Raw genomic sequence first — 21,540 nt, 5'->3', positions numbered from 1 at the left:
TGCAGAATTAAGCTTTTTTTCTTTTTTTCCCAGACAGAAAGGGGCCCACATAGAATTGCTTGCAGTGTTAAAGGCACACATTGATAGAGCATTAAGACACACATACACAGACCCTATTGAGTAGGGAAGAAAGTGCCAGCCTCCCCAAGGGTCTGTGACACAAAGACACCCCAAGACGGAGGGAGCGCCGGATGTGGCCAGCTCCAGCAGTGCCGGGACACACAGCGGACACCTGTAGCCTTGTGCCGGATTGCAGACCTGGCTCGTTGCATGAGGCCCCTTCCCCCTTCCGGAGACGCGCTTACAGAGGCGTCCTTGTTTAGAGAGAAATTAGCAAAAATAAACAAGAAGAAACAAAAAAAACCCACGTCTTGGAGAAAGAGTTTGTGATACACATGATCACTTTGGATAGAGCGTGCGCAACCAGCCATTGTCTCCTAAATAACACGAATAACTAACCCTGAAAGACGTGAAAACTAATGACGCAGATATGCCAAGCACCACACTGACGTTGGGGCTAGATAGCACTGAATCGTGATCCTCTGAAAGAACCGGACGTTTCCTCAGCAGCTTCCTGTACATCTAGTGTTTTAAAGACTGGCCGTGCCTGCTTGTGAGGATTGGTGCAGTTGGGAGGCTTGCAGGTTCTCCAGCTGAGACTGCTTTGCTCCGGAACGGCATGAGCTGTGACTGAATCCTGAGCCTGGGGAGCCCGGGCTGGCAGCTCTTACAGTAGGTGGTGCTCTTGTACTGGTCTTGTGCTGTGGACAGGTGGCTGTCTGGGCTTCATCTGGAGAGGACTGTCCCCTGGGTTCCCCAGGACGGTCACTTGAAGCTTTTGCTTTTGTCTCGCCGGAGACTTGCAGGCCTGATGCGTGAAACCAATAAATAGAAGAAGCGGGGGCGATCCTTCTTCGCCCTTGACGTGCCAAGTCGGCCAGGGCTCATCTCACAGGAACTCGCAGGAGCGCCGTTTCGGCCCTGATTTCCGTCATCTGTGACCATGAAGTCTTTTGTCTTCCCCTTGCTGTCTCCATTTGTCTTCATCAGTGATCCGAAATCAGGCATCCTTCAGCGTGGCCGCATCATCCTTTTACTTCTTGCTTTGTTTCGTAGCGGAAAGTGCAGAGACCCCCCTCCTTCAGCTGGGGGAAAGCAGCCTTACCCCTGGAGAGTTCCACCTCCGGCAGCCAGCCTCATTTTTTCAGAGATTCCCTAAAATGAAATTTTTCTTCCAGGGTTTTTTTTTTTTTTTTAGTTTTTAATGTTTTATTTATTTCTGAGAGAGGGAGACAGCATGAGCAGGGGAGGGTCAGAGAGAGAGGGAGACACAGTCCAAAACAGGCTCCAGGCACTGAGCTGGCTGCCAGCACAGAGCCCGACGTGGGGCTCCAACCCACGAACTGTGAGATCATGACCTGAGCCCAAGTTGGACGCTCAACCAACTGAGCCACCCAGACGCCCCACTCACAGGGGCTTTTTACATTCCATAAAAATTCTGAAACATGCTTTCAAAGATAATCCCTTTTTTTTTCTTTTTAGAACTCATTTTTTCTTAGGTAGTATTTCATCTTGAAGATTCAACTACCCATACATGGCCTTTCTTAAATTGTATACTTTACCCTCAAAATATCTCATTATGAGCTCTTTTCTCCTAAGGTGAGAGAAATATTCCTAGGTTTCTTGGCATCTGTGGTTACCATCGTAATTCAGGCCTCAGCACACTATGGCCCTCTGGCCAAATCCAGCCAGCCACCTGTTTTTATAAAGTTTTATTGGAACACCATTGCGACTGAGTCTTATCTATAGCTGCTCTTGCTGCATTGTTAGAGTTAAATAACAGAGCAATAGAGTCTCTGTGACTCATAGAGCCTATGATACTTGCTGTCTGGCCCTTTAGACAAAAGGGTTGTCCGCCCCTGATATAATTTATCATCCAAACCTGGCACTCGGGAGAATGAAAAGTCTCTATTAATGATTCTATTGGAACAGCAGGCATACCTTGAGGTCCTAGGGCAGCCAGGGTGTCTGGTCACTCTCTTGCACTGTCCACAGAGGATTGCAGAATGGGCACAGAGTACATCCTCGCTGATGACTGAAGGTCCAGAAACTTCCTCTGTATTTCTGAGGCATGATGAGTGAATATGTGTCTGTACAAAGCAAAACAAATCGATAACCAAATTATCAGACTGAGATTCAGGAGAGTGGAATTCACATTCCAGCAGGGATTCTGGATAAACCTTCATTTCCATAGAACGTGGTTCCCTGTGTATTATTAAGTACCACCTGTATGTGAAACACCGTACGGTGTTGAGATCTAGAAAAAGGAACAAGATCTCTTCTTGAGCTGCGAGTTGCTGCCAGTGGAGCCTGCAGAATGAGGAGATTGGAGGAAGAAGAAAGTGGGAAGCTCGAACCTCATGGCTCCGTAGCTCTTTGCCTTCTTGGCAAGATTCTCGAGTCCCTTCTTCACAGCGTACTTATTGCTATAAAAGTTAAACCGTTCAGGCTTGCGGTGTTTTTGTGGCCACATGCTCACTTCCTTGCCGTACAACACTATAAACAGGATTCAGCTGAGTAAATTTGAAGACCTAATAAGCTTTGCTCAACAGCTCATGAATCAGGCAACATCTGACCCGGCATGAATAGAAAGGAGCTCTGAGGAGCCATACAAAATGGAAGGGGACAGAAAAGGAAGTTTTCTAACAAAGAGTGAATTGTTTCAGGCAAGGTCACCTTTCTGGGGGGCGGGGGGTCCATCATCCATGTTACCTCACTAGGTCGGATCAGGAATTTCCAGATTGACTGGTTAAAGGTCACATTCCTGGGAGAGGCTGAAAGTGCAGCAAAGTCTTGCTTTGCTCTCTGGAGGCAGCGACTCCATTTTGGGCCTGTGCTTGCTTGCTTTTTTTTTTTTTTAAACAACAGATACCTAGTCGTTTACTGGCACCACCACCAGGAGCATCACGTCTGCCTTTGGAGAAACCCTTTCACGCGCCAAGGGGATGTTTTTACAGACACACTTTTCCTTTGCTCCACCGTGAACTCTTCGTTTGGTGACACGCTACTGACCACAGTCTTCCCTTTCCGCTCTTTAAGAAAACCGAGAACGAGAGAAGGGCCTGCATGTGGACCTTTTATCTGCCGCATAAGGAAAGAAACACAGATTTCTTCCAGGGCTACGTCCTACATCCGAGAACCCGTTGGGGCCCCGAATCCTTACTTACAATTCCTAGAGGACAGCTCTCACTGAGTGGAACCTTTCCTGGGAGAGCCCAGTTCTAGAGAAACAGACCAAGGCGGCATGTACACAGCTGTGGGACCGCCCGCTCGCTGTTGGGAGTGGAAGAGCACCTGCTCCATCTCAAGAGGCCCGTCACTGCTCAACAGCAGTTGTTTCTGTCGGAGGAGTAAGGGCCCGGGATGCCATAGCTTCAGATTCTGCCAAGAGAATCCAGAAATCGGCGTTTTAATATGAGATCTTCAGGTTTTAAAAAATCTTAGCTCTCTATTTTTTTCAAGATTGCACAGGCCAAGCAAAACAGGTCTGTGGGCTGTTTGTGGTTTGCCAGTCTGCAGTGTGGTTTTCTGTCTGGAGTTACGCAGTGGCTGCCCTTAAGTATTTGATGCTGGCATGAGTAATAATGGATTGTCTGTTGAACAGGATGGAGTCTTTGAAAAAAATTTTTTTTAATGTTTATTTTTGAGAGAGCAAGCGAGAGAGAGAGAGAGCATGAGCAGGGGAGAGGCAGAGAGAGAGGAAGACAGACTCAGAAGCAGGCTCCAGGCTCTGAGCTGTCAGCACAGACCCCGATGCAGAGCCTGAACCTATGGACTGTGAGATAATGACCTGAGCTGAAGTTGGATGCTCAACTGACTGAGCCACTCAGGAGCCCTTCTTTTTGTTTTTTGTTTTTTTTTAATATTTATTTTTGGGAGAGTACAACCCTGGGATCATGACCTGAACCAAAATCAAGAGTCAAGTGCTTAACCTACTGAGCCACCCAAGTGCCCCTGTATAGGATAAAATTTAAACCTTTGTTGATGACTCATGTTATCCAGAGATAGTTCCATTTAAAATTGTGTGATTTCTGGGGGCGCCTGGGTGGCTCAGTCGGTTAGGCGTCTGACTCTTAATTTTGGCTCAGGTCATGATCTCATGGGTTCATGAGTTCAAGCCCCACCTTGGGCTCTACACTGACAGAGCCTGCTTGGGATACTCTCTCTCTCTCCCTTTCTCTTAGCCAACCCCTCCCCCCATAAATAAATACACTTAAAAAAATAAAAAAATTAAAACGTGGTTTCTGAGTAAATAGTCTCTGTTTACTATAACAAGTAGTTATAATAAGTATTAAATTTTTAAAAGATTGTTTGAGAGAGTGCACTTGTGTATGTGTGCGTGCGTGGGGGAGGGGCAGAGAGAATCCCAAACAGGCTCCATGCTGAACACAGAGCCCCATGTGAAACTCTGCCTCAAGACTGTGAACAAGATCATGACCTGAGCAGATGGCAAGAGGCAGACACTTAACCGACTGAGCCACCCAGGTGCCCCAGTGTTAAAATTTTTTACACACATAGGTGTAATATGGTGGTGGCTTTGAACTCTTTTGAGGGTGTATAGAGCTACTTTTTTTATTGTAGTCAGCAGACTGCTTTAGACTTTGGTATCTTTGGAAAATTTGCTAGGTATTTGAGTAAATAAGACTCTGAGACATCTTTTTTGACTGCTTAGGGACATTTAATAAAAATATATACTTGCACGTATTGAAATGCATTTCAGACAGTTTGTTGAATTTTGTCGGACAAATGATTTTTGAATATTTTCACTTTTTTCTTTCATCCTGATTCAAGCTCTGCCTGCCACCACCACCCGTTAGCTGTCATTTAAAAACTTCTTACGGTTAACCTCTTCCTCAGCGTCAGTGACAATTGTTAAATTCCATTTTGGCCCTGTGGTTTTCAGGTCACCGCGTAAGCTCACATCTGATCCTTGTCCTGTTTGCTCTTTGTCTTGCTCTAGTCTGATCCTGATCTCCCGGCCGATGTGCAGACGCCATCCTCGGCTGAGCTGGGGAGGTATCCAGGCCTGCCCTTCCCAGCCTCCCAGTACATCCCGCCCCAGCCGTCCATCGAGGAGGCGCGCCAGACCATGCACTCCCTCCTGGACGACGCCTTCGCCCTCGTGGCCCCCAGCAGCCAGCCCGCTGGTGCTGCGGTCACAGGCCCTGGGGCCCCAGCCGTCCTGCCTGTGAATAGCACCCCTTCTCGGGATGAGAGGCGAGCCGCCCAGTGGGGGTCCTTCTACAGCCCTGCTCAGACGGCCAACAACCCATGTAGCGTACGTACTGGCCTTCTAGAATTCTCTCACGGGCCAGATGTTGGAATTTTGTGGCCCCACTGCCTCAATTTCAGAATCACTGCAATAATACTGATTGCATTTGATAAGAATTAAAACTTGGCTGAGGGGTCTCAGGTTTTGTTATATTCTCCTAAGTTAATTCTTAATATTGGAAGCATCCTTTTATGTTTTTATGCAACTCTGGTACTTTATGGGACTCTCTTCTTGGGTTCCATTCAGTGTCATGAAATGGAGGTGAGGCATATTCTCGTTGATGTCTTTATAAAAGGCACATTTTAGAATGTACCAGATCATTAGGCTTCTTCGAGGGCCAGCTGGGACTGGAGTTGTCCTTGAGGCTCTGGGAGTATGGGCAGCTAGGCCACAGGTAGGCAAGGGCAGCCGTTTCAAATACCAGGTTTCCATCTTGGGATTTGACATTTCAGCATTTCCTATGCCTTTTTCATCCTTTTTTTTGCTTTGTATGCCATCAATCCTTTCAAATGTGCCTTCTCAAAATGTGGGGAAGAGATAAAACTGTAGGATGTAACGTTAAATATTTTTTTCTGCTAATTTTAGATTGGATGATTGGACCAAAGCATTTGACTCTGGAGGGAAGTTAATTAGTCACAATTTGAATTTCTCAAGGAGTCCTCTGATTTCATTACTCATATTAAGGTGAAATTGGGTGGTAATGAACATATGTTAAAGGCATCTTTATCTCTGAAATTGGTTTGAATTTTCAGAGTATGTCATTAGTAATAGATTGTTTTCTTCAGTAACTGCTACCACGCAGTGGGGGTAGGGGTGATTTCGGAGACCCGCTCCAGCCAGTCCAGGGGTCCCTGAAGGATGGATGGTGTCGGCGAGAGAGAGAGTGAGAGAGCCCTGAGATTCTTTCTGATTACCAGGCAGTCATCTCTGCACTGTCGGTTTTGGCGTCTTTATTTAAAGGTCCAACGACAACATGAGATCAGAAAAAGGAATTTTTACAACGGAAAACTCTTTGTGATAAGATGCTTTGAAAAGTGTACGAAAACAGGTTTTTCGAAGTATTCTTGCAGAATTACCCCAATCATAGTGAGGTTGAGTAAATCTTACAACTATGGAAATGACAGGATGTTCTTAGTGAAAAACAGGATGACATACATATTTGTTCTAAGTTAATAACGCTAGGATTAGGACATAGGTTAAGTTGTATATCAATAGGCTGGGAGTCATTCTATCTGGCTTTCAAGAGGACGAATGTTTTTGAGCTGGTTAATAAGTCGTTTGTGGAAACCTTTTTGATTTGATGCTGAATGTATAAACATCATGGAGGCCCTAAATGTGTCGGCCTTTGTTTTTGGGTTATGTTTTAGCTCCTCTTATCTATCCTCATCCCAGCTGCCCCTGTAAGGGAGGGTGTTTGTGGAAAGTAGGCCTTGGGGAAGGGACTGCCATACATCACCAGTTAGAAAAGGTGTAAGTATTAACTTAAGTTCTGCCCTTATCTGTTCCTTAACTCTAAATTAGGTTTTTTTTCTCGGGCCAGGCTCAGTTGTAACTCCTGTGTTCTTAACCCCCTTTTTTATCTAAGTCTTGGATCTGCAAGGCCCATAGGAAGAGCCTTTTGACAATCATCCACAGTGCTTTCATCTAAAATCTCTTTTGAAAAGGCAGGACTATGCTTTTCCTTATGGGGTATCTGTGTGGGGAATATTGGTCTGATTTGGAATATTGCGAGGCCTGGTCAATACCAGCCGGCCCATTTCCAACATGAGCCAGTAGTAGTAGAAGGAGATACCAGTTTTCGTTTCTCATGGCAGGAGCTGTGCAAACACTGCCATTTCCTCGCTGTGACTGCCATCCAGCGAGGCCAGTGCAGCTCCCAGCAGGGCAGAATACCCTTCCATCTTGTTATTGTTTTTAATGTTACAGGTATAAATGTTAAATACATCATAATTATACCTAGTAATTTATAATCTTTCTTTAAGGAAATGGATGATACAGAACAAACTCAGCAAAAGTGAATGTGGGTTCGACTGCTGTCTGAGCATCTTTCATTTATTCATTCAGGTAGATTTGTAGAGCACCTGCTGTATTAGGGTATTCTGCTAGGTTTTGCGGATACAGCATTTGCACAGTGCACAACTCTAGCTTCTGGATGATGTCAGGGGTTATGTGGACAATTGAGGCAGTAATTCTAACACGGCATGGTGGGTCCCTTGGCAGGAGGAGAGTATAGCCAGGGAGCACCTGCCTGAGCTGTGAGGTGTTTAAAAGGATTTTCTAGGTAAAACGTCGTCTAAGTAGAAGTCTGAAGTTTAATTAGTGGTTGTAATAGGGAAGCATGAGAGAGACAGAAATAAGTGTCCAGTACAAACCTTTTCTGGACAAGATGGAGGAACAAGGTTGGATTACTTTCCTTCCAGAAACAACTAAAATAATGGAAAAGGAAAGGTTTTCACAACCTGGATATTAGGCAGCAAAGGAGGGATTGTTGAGAAATGAGCTGAGCTCTATACATGTCCCAGTTTATATCTTGAGGAAGTTTCTAGTTGCAGTGCAGACAGGGAGACCTCAGGCAGAGCACAGTAGTTGCTCTGAATTGAGAGAGATAGAGTTGGAGGCTGGTGAGGAAAAGGTAACTAGATTTCATAGTAGAAAATAAAACAAAACAGAGAGAGAAATCTAGAGATCTGCAAAGAATCTTCATCTGAGTACTCATCAGTTTAAGGATGTGAGGAAACTACCCAAGACTAGAGAAAGAACTGCCTAAAAAAATTAGAGGGAACAGTTCTCAGGGCTCACACATTTGTGGAAATTAGTTCCTACTATAGAATGAATTGTATACCCCCAAATCCACATGTTGAAGCCTAAACCCCCATGTGCCTATATTGGAGCTGGGGTCTTTAAGGAGGTGATTAACTTTAAATGAGGTCATATGGTAGGGCACTTGGGTGGCTCAGTCATTTAAGTGTCCGACTTCAGCCCCGGTCATGATCTCACGGCTCATGAGCTCGAGCCCCATGTCAGGCTCTGTGCCGACAGCTCGGAGCCTGGAGCCTGCTTCAGATTCTGTGTCTCCCTCTTTCTCTCTGCCTCCCCTGCTCACACTCTGTCTCTTTATCTCTCTCAAAAATAAACATAAAAAAACTGAAAAAAAAATGAGGTCATTAGGTTGGAACCCTGATCTGATAGAACTGGTGCCCTCATGAGAAGAGAAAGAGATACCAGAGTGCTCTCTGTCATGTGAGAATGTAGCAAGAAGGTGGCTGTAAGGCAGAAAGAGAGCTCTCAACATAAGTCAGACCCTGCTGGAACCTTGATCTTGGTCTTTCTAGCCTACAGACCTGTGAGAAAATAAATATCTTTTGTTTAAGCCACCCAATTTATGGTATTTTCTTGCAGCAGCCCAAGCTGTTCCTTTCTTTCCGGAGTGGAAAGCTGCACAATTCATGGAGCGCCAGTACTCAGAAGGAGCATTGGTTTGCTTCAGTAGTGGGGTAAAATGAACCCCAGATTTTTAAAAAAATTGTTTTTAATGTTTAGTTTTGGGAGACAGAGCATGAGTGGGGGAGGGGCAGAGAGAGGGAGACACAGAATCTGAAGCAGGCTCCAGGCTCCAAGCTGTCAGCACAGAGCCTGATGTGGGGCTCGAACTCAGGACTATGAGATCATGACCTGAGGCGAAGTTGGACGCTCACCCGACTGAGCCACCCAGGAGCCCCAAATGAACCCCAGATTCAAGCTTCCCTAGTTCTGCCTAACGAAGCATAAACACAATACCCAAACCTGAACAGAGCCCAAGAATATTTATAGAAAAACAAAAGTATATGACATCCAATAATGTAAAATTAATAATATCTGAAGTCCAAAACTAACTAGATAAGCAAAGAGGCAAGAAAATGACATAGAACTAGTAGACAAAGATTTTTAAAAGGATGTTTATAATGAAGTTCCATGTGTTTAAGAAGCTGCAGGACAGATTTAATGTATTATTAGTGGCTTTGAGGATATTAAAGGATGCAAATTAATTTAGAGATGAAAACTATAATGTCTGAGTTAAAATACATACTTATGGGGTTAGTGGCAGATTAGATACTGAAGAAGAAAAGACTAAATACGTAGTAATAAAAAAATATCCAACATGAAACAGAATAAGTAGACTGAAAAACTGAATAGAGCATTGATGAGCTGAGGACTCTTTCAAGTGAACTAATATACATGTCATTGGAGTTCTCAGAAGAAGGGAGGGAGAGTTAGAAAAAATAAATAATGGCCAAAAGTTTTTCAAATTTGATGGAGACGATGAATCTGCAGATCCACAAAGATTGGTGACACCCTATGCACAAGAAACACAAAGAAAACCGTGGCAAAAAATATAATCAAATTGCTCAAATTAAGTGATAAAGATTTTAAAAGCATCCAGAGAAAGAAGACACATTTATGCAGTGGAATAAAGGTAAGGATGACAGCAATGTTCTCATTGTCCAGAAAACAGTGAAACAAATCTTTAAAGAACTAAAGGATAGGGGCGCCTGGGTGGCTTAGTCGGTTAAGCGTCCGACTTTCGCTTAGGTCATGATCTCGCGGTTCGTGGGTTCGAGCCCCACGTCGGGCTCTGTGCTGACTGCCAGCTCAGAACCTGGAGCCTGTTTCAGTCTGTGTCTCCCTCTCTCTCTGACCCTCCCCTGCTCACACTGTCTCTTTCTTTCTCTCTCCTAGAAATAGATTAAAAAATTTTTTTAAAATAAAAAAAAAAATAAAGAACTAAAGGATAAAACCCTGTCAATCTAGCATTCTATATCCACTGAAAATACCTTTCAAAACCTTTTCACACATATAAAAGCTTAAAGAATGTATCACTGGCAGACTTGTATTACAAGAAATGTTATAAGAAATTTATTAGGAAGAAGTAAAATGATACCAGATAAAGATCTGGATCTACATAGATGAATGAAAAACATTAGAAATGTAAAAGTGTGTGTGGGTAATTTAAAAAATTTCTTTATTATGTAAATCTTGAAAAGATAATTGGCTGTTTAAAGCAAAAGGAGAACAATATATTGTAAGGTTTATAATATATATAGAAGTAAAATGTGTGAAAACACAAATAGTACAAAGGCCAGGAGAGGAGAAATAGAAGTGCACTGGTTTGATGTTCTTACACCATACACAAAGTGGAATGATAGCACGTGAAGGTAGACTGTGATAAGTGAAAAATATAGAATATAAACTCGATAGCAATCACTAAAAAAAATAATGGAATAATATCTAATAACCATCAAAAGAGTAAAAATGAAATGATAAAAAGTACTCAGTCCAAAAGAAAACAGAAAAGGAGGAAAAGGGGAACAAAGAACAGGTGGGACAAATAGAAAACTGATACCAAGATGGTAGATTTAAATCCAGCTGTGTCCATAATCACATTAAATGTGAATGGTCTAAAATATTCCTGTTACAGAGCAGAGATTATCCGATAGGCTAAAACATAAGATCCAATTATCTGTTACCTACAAGAACACCCACATTAAATATAAAGCCATAGGTTAAAAGTATGGAGAAAGAAAAAAAATGTATGGAGAAAGATATACCATGTTAACACTGATCCCAAAAAACTGGAGTAGCTATATTAATATTAGCCAAAAGGATCTCATAGTGAAGAATATTATACAGAGGATTATTTCAAAATAATACATTGGTCTGTTCATCAAGAAAACCTAAAATCCTATATGTTTATGTGCCTAGTAATTAGAGCATCAAAATACATGAGGCAAAAACTCATAGAACTGCATGCAGAAAGAAACAAAGCCACAGTTATAGGCAGAGACTTCAACACTTCTCTTTTAAGAACTGATAGAATGAATATACAGAAAATCATTAAGGTAGAGAAGACTTGAACAGGTTTTGAATTATTACTTACTATCAGCTTTAACGAATTGACATTTATAAAATGCTCTACCCAAGAAGAACAAAAAGAATGTATGTTTTCAAGAGTACATGGGTGATGGAGATTAAAAATGTACCCTTATCATGATGAGTACTGAATAATGTATAGAATTGTCGAATCACTTTATTGTACACCTGAAACTAATATAACACTGTGTGTTAACTACACTGGAATTAAAATTTTTAAATTAATTTTTTAAAAAGTACATGGAACATTTATTAAGATTATAGACTATACTCTGGGCTATAAGGCTGATCTCAATAAATTGAACGAGACTCATATTATCAAAAAAATCCCATAAGAAATGGGAATGTTTTTGAACACAAATGTCACCAGAAAAAAAAAATACAGATAATAAGCAGACAAATATAAAGAATCAGCAGATGGGGAAAAAAAGTTGAAAAAAAAAAGGATCCGCAGGTGGAGAGATGTTCAGTCTCATTAGTCATTAGTGAAATGCAATGTTAGAATATAAACAACTAGAACTCTTATAAGCTGTTGATGAGAAAGTAAAATAGCAAAAAGCACCTTGACAAACAGTTTAGCAGTCTCTTAAAAAATTAAACCTATACCTACCATATGACCCAGCCATTCTATTCTGAAATATTTACTGAAGAGAAATGAAAGTATACGTCCAAAGACTTGTACATTGTGACAACTTTATTTGTAATGGACTCAGACTGGAATCAACCCAAACGCACATCAACAGTTGAATAGATAAATTGTACTATATTTATATAGTGGAATACTACTGAGTAATAAAAAGGATTGAGTTATTTATATATATAACAACATGGTTGGCTCAAAATAACTATGCTGAGGGAAAGAAGCCACCCCCTCAACAACAAAAAAGTGCATGTTTTATAATTCCATTTATATATAATTCTAGAAACTACAGTCTATAGTGACAGAAAGCAGATCAGTGGTTGCCTAAAGATGGGGTGGGTTTAGGAAAGGGTGTGGGACAGAGGGATTACAAAGGGGCACCAGGAAACTTGGGTGGTGATGGATATGTTCATTATCTTGTTTGGGGCATGGTTTGCAGGTACAAACATGCCAGAACTTACCAATTCATATACTTAATTACGTGCAGTTCAGCGTGTATCAATTATAAGGAAATATAACTTTAAATTGTTGCCCCAAAATGTTCTTAACAATGAAATTAGTTCTGGGTGACTAATACAGAGCTAGAAGTAGGGGTGGTAAGACATGAGGCAGAAGAGAAAGCAAGAAGCTGATAGGGATAGAGCCTAGACCTCATCCTGAGGTTAATGGCTGGACACTGAGGAGTTTTGAGCAGGCCAAAGACATAATTCAGTATGCCTGTTTGGCAGATTGCTCTCATTTTAGACTAGAGAATAGTTTGTTAGAGCGCAAGGCCAGGAGCAGGGAGACATTTAGGGCAAGACACTGAAGGGCACAGACAGGGAGTTGGGGTCAGTTAAATGCGCTGCATCTTTGTAGATTGTTCCTCTCAAGTCGTCTGGCACCACCATCGTCTCTTACCATCATCGCAAGAGCTTCCTAAGTGTCTCTCTGCCCCTGGCCTTAAATGGAGGATGTCAGGGTGGTGGCTGACACGTGAAACGTTGTACACTGGTGTTGAGCAGGCTGGGGAGCTGGGAGGCTGGCCCAGGAGGTGCATCCTATGGAGGACAGGAGGACCTGGCCAGAAAGAGAAGCTTGCAGGAGCTGCTTGACTTAGTCTGGAGTTTTCCGCAGAAGAGTTCTCTCACTTTCCGACGTGACTGTTCACTGCTGGCATCTGTCTGTTACTTCTCTCTGCTCCTGATGCTTTTTGAATTGTTCTGTGAAGACATCTGTGGCCATCTCAGTTTCCCCTTTCCTGATAACAGATGTATGTACCCTACGTGCCGGGAAGCGTGAATAATTCTGGGCACTCAGCCAGTTTTTCTGAATCCCCCCCCCCCCCCCCCCCCCCCCCCCGATAACCAGTGTGTATTTTATCTTCAGATTCAGTTCTTACATTCACTTCAGGGAAACTTTCTTTTGTATCTGAAAAATTATTTTCTTACTCTAGGAGTCAAAGATACCAGTTATGTTTGTGTTGGCTCATCTTTGTCTTCTGTACCTATCCTTTTATCTCTAATTGCTTTAGCTACTTTGTTCTGGTTTCTCTGCCTTCATTATAATTATCATGGGCTTTTTCTCTGTGGCGTTGATTTGATTTTAAGCCAAATCTGTTCTTTTCCCTGCTTGTTGATTTCTTAGCATCATAATGGCTTTGGTTTGGTCCTCAAATCATTTCCACAAATAATTTTGGTACCAAATTATTTCAGTTCTTTGGTTTCCCATTTCGGTTCATTCTCTCGTTTTATCATCTCATCTTTGAATTTAAAAAAAGGAACCATGGGGCACCTGGATGTCTCAGTCAGTTAAGCATCGGACTCTTGATTTCAGCTCAGGTCATAATCTCATGGTTATGAGACTGAGCTCCACATCGGGCTCTGTGCTGGGTGTGGAGCCTGTTTGAAATTCTCTGTCCCTCTCTCTCTACCCCTTCCCTACTTGCATTCTGGCTCTCTCTCTCTCTCTCTCAACAAACCAAAAAAAAAAGAATTGCTATTCTTAGTATATTAGCTATTAAGCCACCACAGTCCTTTTTTCTCTTGGTTACTACTTTCTTCCATTTATATCCTTTCTTTGCTTGTTTGGTTTCTGCTGATGAATTTTAGCAATAACTTTTTACTGATTCGGGTTATTTTTTTTTATTTGTTTATTGTTCATAGGTGTTGGAGGTGAACATTTCTGTGATTGTGCCTTAATCAGAAACTCGAATCCAAACACTGTTAGTGAGTGGTTTTCTCGTCACGGACCTTTGATGTTACCCTTATGTATTTTGATGATGATAGCAGTTTAACATGGTGGAAAACCAGAATCCCGGGCCATGTCTCTGCATATCTAATGTAATTTTATCACGTTCATAAATCGGTCATAAATTACTGTTTGTTCCCAGGAGGAACCTGACCGCCCTTTATTTCCCTCTTGCGACTGCAGTAAAAACTACAAGAATGTGGATTTCGAGGTGTCTTCAGTTACCACAGGGATGGACCTTTGTTTAACCATCTGATGACATTTTTACTCTTCCCGTGTTGCTGGTGTAGGGTGTCAGTTATGCTCTGGTGCGAAGGCCACTTGGTAGGTGTATTTCTGCTTTCCCGAGTAAAGTTCACCTCCCTGGAGCAGCCTTCTCAGGAACAAGTGTGGATGCCTGAACCAGGACATTTCACAAGCTGACTTCATCCCAGATTCCGCCAGCCGTTTAATGTGCCTTCTTGCTCTGTTGGCCTGTTTTATTATACTGTATAGACAGAAGGGATGCATTAAAGTGGGATTTTGATTTGATGTCGCTGGTTGAAGTCATAAAATTGTTTCATTCCCCCAAAGATTTACACAAGTGTGACACACTTAAAACACCTGTCATTATGTCTGTGATTTAAAAAATTTTTTTTAATGTTTATTTATTTTTGAGAGGGACAGCATGAATGGGGGAGGGGCAGAGAGACAGGGAGATACAGAATCCAAAGCAGGCTCCAGGCTCTGAGCTGTCAGCACAGAGCTGGATGTGGATCTTGAACCCACGAACCATGAGATCGTGACCTGAGCCAAAGTTGGATGCTTAACCAGCTGAGCTACCCAGGTGCCCCTGTGATTTTTTTTTTTTTTTTTAAACCTTTTCATTGGGGCATGCAGCCTCTGGAAAAATCACTTTCTTTTTCTGATTATAATAGAGCTGAAATGTCTAGCACCATGATAACAAAACAGAGTGGACAGCCAGTTTTCACTGTTTTTCTTTTATCACTTAAGGGACCTCCTGAAATCCTGATACACAAACTTGATCTCTTTTTGTTTTGTTTTATTTTGCATATGAATGTTTTAAAAAACTCAAACTCTGCTGAAAAGGAGAAGGGCCCCTGGGAATAATCTTTATCTGGTCTCAGATTCCCCTTTAATTGTTTGGAAAAGGAACTGAAACTCCTTTTCCTTCTATTCTGGCTCTTTTACATCAGCTGGGGAACTCTGCAAGGTTCTAATCCCCCTCCCTCTGCCAAGGGGATGGGAGCAGAAAGGTTCAGGAGGTGAAGTAATTTGAGCACAGTTTCGTATGCAATAATCCCTTCAGACTGTATGAGCTGTAGGGTTCATTTTGTCCTCCTTGGCATCAGGAAATAGGCCCAGGGAAGTTGAGTAGCTTTGCCAGTCTGTTTGACTCCAAAGACTTTACTTTTCTTCACAAAGTAGAGATTAATTCAAGAGGGAAAATCTGGTTTGGGAACCATGGGCAGTGCAGTGGTTAAAAGCATGGAACTTAACTGAGGACCATGGGGGAGAAGAAGGGGGGGAGTTGGGGGGGGAAGGGAGAGAGGCAAACCATGAGAGACTCCTGAATGCTGAGAAACAAACTGAGGACTGATGGATGTAGCGGGGAGGGGGGAGATGGGCATGGAGGAGGGCACTTGTGGGGATGAGCACTGGGTGTTATCTGGAAACCAATTTGACAATAAACTATTTATTAAAAAAAAAAAAAGCATGGTCTTTTGAGTCGGAAAGACTTACTAGGAGGAAATCACTTAAATTCCTTGTGAGTTGATTTCATCTATAAAATAGAGGTAGTAAACCCTTTGTTACTGTTACTGGGGTCTGAGTTAGTGCTCATAGCACCTACCACAAAATACTAATTCATAAAATGCCAGGTTAAAAAAAAATCTGAAAAGAGGCAGGTCCAGAAGGAAGGCTGACTTAGTACATGGAGCACTGGATCTTGGACAACCAGTTGATTCAGACTGACTGCAGTTGGATGGACTCTGTACAGAGTTAATGTTCTGCTAAAATATCTGACTCCAAAATAACAATTCACAGTTGTTGAAAGAACCATTGGAAGAGGAGTCCAACATATGATAGGGGCAGGGTATGTTGATTTCATGAGGAATGCAACAGGTAGACGTTTATTTAAATCTGATGCCTTATTGACATTGTTTTAGCCAAAGAATTATTGGTTAGCTGAGATTAGCTCAAGTAAAAGGAGTTGATTGAAGGCTTTGGGGCTCTGGATGGAACATAAGGGCAAAGAATGGCTGGACCTCTTTGGAACAGGAAAACTTATCAGAAACTAGAGGTGTTCACCTCATCTTTAAGAGTCTCTCTAACTTCTGGTTCTCTTTGTATTTTTTCCTTTTTCACATTGTTCCACAACATGGTGCAGTGTTCATGTACTTTAGTGAGTGTATTTGAATTGCTACTGGACACCCACTGGTTTTCAGAACCATTATGGCCCATGTCAACAGAGGCACTTGTACTAAGTGGCCTTCAATGCCTACCTTTTTAGTAGAAGATACAGATTTGTAGACAATGAGCCTGTAGGGAAGAGCAGCTGCAGAAAGGCTGTTAATCATTTTATAAAAGAAAGGTCTAGAAAATAGTTGTGTGGGTTTTGTTTTTTTGTTTTTTAAAGCATGGTAGCCCAGTTCCCCAGGCTGAAACTTCTGGTATTATTTGATGGCAGAATGCCTCAATGGCATGCCAGCTTTTTATGAGAAAATAATTCTCTTGAAAGTTGATCCTGCAACCCTAAACTTAAAAGTTGGTTGTTGTCACTTTCTAATAAGTGTTGCACATTAATCTTCATCTTCTTTTGCTTTTCTTCCAGAGATATGAAGACTATGGAATGACTCCCCCATCAGGCCCATTGCCGAGGTAAAATTTTTGGGAGAGAATGCATTAGGACTTCTCACATCGACTTTTTAAAAATCTTGTAAACTCATTTCTTTTCACTAAGATGAGCAGATGCAAACCTCTGAGTTGTGTGTTCTCTTGAATTAACCTGAAGAAGAGAAAAAAGGTGGAATCTTAAGTTCTGCTTCCAGAAATGACAGGCTAGATCATTTGCTGAGGGCATCTGGAAAAGCCAGACAAGATTTTATTTTTACTTTTATTTTTTTAACATTTTATTTATTTCTGAGAGAGAGAGGCAGCATGACCTGGGGAGAGTCAGAGAGAGAGGGAGACACGGAATCTGAAACAGGCTCCAGGCTCTGAGCTAGCTGTCAGCACAGAGCCCGACATGGGTCTTGAACCCACGGACCGCGAGATCATGACCTGAGACAAAGTCGGCCCCCCAACCAACTGAGCCACCCAGGCGCCCCAAGCCAGACAAGATTTTAAAATAAAACAAAATAAAACCCTCATAGCTAAAAGGCCAAGAAGTTGTATGGGGCAAAGATCCAGGTTGTCCAGAGAAAGGAGCCCTGCCTTTTGGGTGAACTTTCTCCCAGGGGTGCCTGCTAATCCCAAAGGAGGTGACTGAGAAGCTAAGCAAGACTTTGGGCAGAATCACAGGGCCTTGGAGTCTTGAAAATTTGACATATCGGAAGTTGCAGGATACATCTCAAGTCACGCTTTGGGGGGACTTTGATGCCTTAAATGAATCAAAATATATTTGAAAAGAAAAATGGTTGAATACCAATGATCTAAGCATCTGCCTCAATGTAAAAAAAAAAAAAAGCTCTAATTAAACCTAAAGGAAGTAGAAGAAAGGAAATAATTAAAATAAAATGAAATAGAAAACAAATACCATAATAGAGAAGGTCAACAGGCTAAAAATTACTTCTTTGAAAAAAGTTAATAAAATTAATAAATCCCTAAAGAGGCTGATCATGTAAGTGGTTATTATCATTAAGAGGAATTTATTATTATCAGTAAGAGAAATGAAAAAGGACATAATCCAGATCTTTCAGAAATTAAAAAGAACTTGATAGATTTTAAAAAGATTTTATAAACATTAAGAAGATTTTATGAACCTTTTTGTTAATAAATTTAAGATGGAACAATTCCTGGAAAGAGAAAACCTGAATTGACATGTAACTATTAAAGAAATTGAAATCATTACTAAAATTCTTCCCACAAAGAAAACTTTGGACTTCAATGGTGAATTCTACCAAAGACCCTGAAGGAAGAAAATGCATGAGTGTTATAAATCCTATTGTTTCATTTATTTATTTATTTTTAACATTTATTCATTTTTGAGAGAAAGATAGAGTGCGAGTCAGGGAGGGGCAGAGAGAGAGGGAGACACAGAATCGGAAGGAGGCTCCCGGCTCTAAGCTGTCAGCACAGAGCCCGATGCGGGGCTCGAACCCACAAGCGGTGAGATCATGACCTGAGTGGAAGTTGGACGCTTAACCGACTGAGCCACCTGGGCGCCCCTACAAATCCTTTTTAAAAATATAAAAACAGAAACTGCTCCCCACCTCATTCTTTGAGACAGACATAACCACGGTATTAAGAACGAGACAAGGATGAGGAAGTTGTTGGAAAAAAAACATTTAAGGACCAACTTTACTTGTGAACATAGATGCAGAAACTTAAATATTAGCAAACATACCCACTATTGTATATGGAAGGATGTCCTTTCACAGCCAAATTAGATTTGTTCCAACAATGCAAGGGTAATTTAGTATTAAAAAAAAAAAAAAAATCAACCAATCTAGGGGCCCCTGGGTGGCTCAGTCAGATGAGCTTCCGACTCTTGATCTCAGCTCAGGTCTTGATCTCAGAGTTGTGAATTCAGGCCCCACACTGGGCTCTACACAGGGCATGGGGCCTATTTAAAAAATAGTAATAATTTTAAAAAATTAAATAAAAAATCAATCTAATTCACTATTTTGAGGAGGGAATTTTATTTCACTAAATATAACATTTGTAAAATTCAACATCCATTCACGGTAATCTTAGCAAACAAAGAATAAAATTGAATTTGTCTAATCTGGTACCAGTTATCTCAGCAAATATTTTATTACCTCTATTCAACATTGTTCTGGGGCCCTAGGTAGTGTAATAAAGCAAAAAATAATAATAAAAAAAATTTAAGGAATTCTAGGAAAGAAATCATACTCTTACTATTCTCAAATATAATTTTTTAGTAGAAAAACCTAAAATGTCAACACAAATTGTTAGAATTAAGAGAATTTAGCAAGACAGTTACATTATAAAAATAGCGGGATATAAGATCAGTATACAAAAAATCTATTTCTGTGTATGAGCATCAGACAAAATAAAAACTTTTACACATACTATATAAAATAGCATTCAAAAATATAAAATATCTCAGTATTAACCTCACCAAAAATAGTCAAGCTCTCTAAAGAAAATGTTCATGGATTGGGTAACTCAGTATATTAAAAATATTAGTCTCCCCTAAGTGATCTACAGATTCATTGTGATCCCATTTAAAATCCTAGTACTTTGTGGTTTTATTTAAAAAGATGTGAAAATTGATAAGCTGGTTTTAAAACTTCTTTGGAAATGCGAAGGGCCTACAATATTCAAGACACTTTGAGAAAGAAGAACAGGGTGTGAGGACTAATCTGAAGGTTGTAAATCACTGTAAGGTAATTCAGGGTTGTATTACTGTAAAGCTAGACAAATAGACCAAAGGAGAGAGTCCATAAATAGACTCACACATGAGTGAACAAATGATTTATTACAAAGCAGGAATTGTAGAAAATCAGAGTTAATTGCAGAAATCATACTCAACTATTCTTTATTTTTTTAGTTTATTTATTCGAGAGAGAGTGTGCACACAAGTGCACATGCGTGGGGGAGGGAGGGAGGGGGGGGAGAGAGAGAGAGAGAGACAGAGAGACAGAGAGAGACAGAGACAGAGAGAGAGAATCCCAAGTAGTCTCTATGCTGACAGCATGGAGACTGATGTAGGGCTCAAACTCAAAGCTGTGAGATCGTGATCTGAACCAAAACCAAGAGTCAGACGCTTAACTGACTGAGCCACCCAGGTGCCTGTCAACTGTTCTTTAGTAACCAGAAGTCACACAGAAGTAGGAATGTTACCTTGTTTCCTCATTTTTTCTGTTTTTTATTTGTCCTCATTTTCAGAGGGGCTTGTTTTATTTTTCCTCAGCTCTTCTCCCCAGCCCTTTGGTCCATAAGCATCAAAGGTAAAGGGAGTGTGTGAAGATTAAGTGATCAAGGGCAGAAGTTAATGACAGGGGCCATCTGATCTGGTTTGCCCAGCTCAGTTCAGTTGATACCTCTTTTTCTGGCATAGATATGAAAAACTTTCACTCTGAATAGTGTTCTGGTTTGGATGACCAATTTTACAGTTACTCACATTTAAAGAGTTCTGGGGGATTTGTATCACACTCAACTATCTGAACACACAGTTTAGGATAAGAAGGATATAAATGTAGGAGGGAGAAGGATAATTGAGTAAAGTAGAAATAAGTAAAGAGCAAGAGCTAGTTCTTGGGTGGACGGTCAAGAGCGTCAGGAGATGATTAGAGAGGTAAACTATAATATCCAGGTATTGATGGAAGAGCATGCCTCTTAAATCTGTAAGGTCAGAGATGTCAGACATCTCTTTCTGAGGTCCATCTAAAACAGTAGCAATGATCTAAAAAGAGCAATATATAAAAGCCTGGGTTTCAATTTATGAGATATACTCTAGAAATAACACTACAAATTAGAGACAAAGTCAGTCTATATTCTCAAACTAGCTTGATCTGTTAATTCCTGGTTGACTGTCATTTGCAAAGCTCCGTACTTAAATTATCAGGCTTTTTTATTCTTGAATTTCTTTAGAAGAGTGGTTCTCAAGGTGGGATTCTCAGACCCCTAGAGGGTGTTTTATGAAGTCAAAACCATGTTTCATAATAATATTAAACATTATTTGATTTTTAAAAATCTTTTTATTGTTGATGCTTACTTACACTGAGGTACAAAAGCAGTGATCCTTATCATGGATCAGTGGCACCACATAGCCCGAGTAGTTAGTGTTTCAAAAACACTAGTGTTTTGGTTATATCAGTCTGTTCTTGCTGAAGTAGTAAAAATTAATCATTTTTTTTTTTAAACCTAAACCCTTGAGTCTTTAATAGTCTGTAGGACAAAGGAGGAAATACACACAAAGCACTTTGCAGAGTACGGAATTTTGAGGGAAAATTGTTCAGTTGTTGGAGTTAAGAACCGATCTGAACGGCTGCCATGATTTTTGTCTGAAGAAACAATTGGCAGATGTCATTATTCAGCCTTGGTTTGTTTGGCAGCCACTGTCTGGAAAATAAAGGAAGCGAGCCTGTCACTCCAGGAAAAATAGCGGGCAGGATGGGTTGCCAGTGATGAAATTGAGCTTTCAAGTGAAAATTTGAACTTTGGAAACTTGTCTGCCACTGGGTGCTTGACAGCTTCCTAGTGCTTAAAGGATTTTTTTCTGATGAGCTCAGTGGTGATACTA

At 41.1% G+C, this 21,540-nt stretch overlaps 1 protein-coding gene across 1 annotated transcript in view; it reads left to right on the top strand.

The window, feature by feature from the left end:
* Positions 1-21,540, top strand: part of KIAA1549 (KIAA1549 ortholog) — a 93,446-nt gene that overhangs the window by 48,632 nt on the left and 23,274 nt on the right. Inside the window, exons 15-16 of the mRNA XM_039234022.1 lie at positions 5,021-5,338; positions 16,942-16,988. Of these exons, the coding sequence (XP_039089953.1) occupies positions 5,021-5,338; positions 16,942-16,988 (365 nt within the window). The remainder of the gene's footprint in view (positions 1-5,020; positions 5,339-16,941; positions 16,989-21,540) is intronic.

This window comes from Hyaena hyaena, unplaced genomic scaffold (assembly GCF_003009895.1).
Source record: "Hyaena hyaena isolate Hyena2069 unplaced genomic scaffold, ASM300989v1 scaffold_82, whole genome shotgun sequence".
NCBI classification, from domain to species: Eukaryota; Metazoa; Chordata; class Mammalia; order Carnivora; family Hyaenidae; genus Hyaena; species Hyaena hyaena.
The sequence above is the reverse complement of the archived record's forward strand: the minus strand, read 5'-3'. Positions and strand labels throughout refer to the sequence as shown.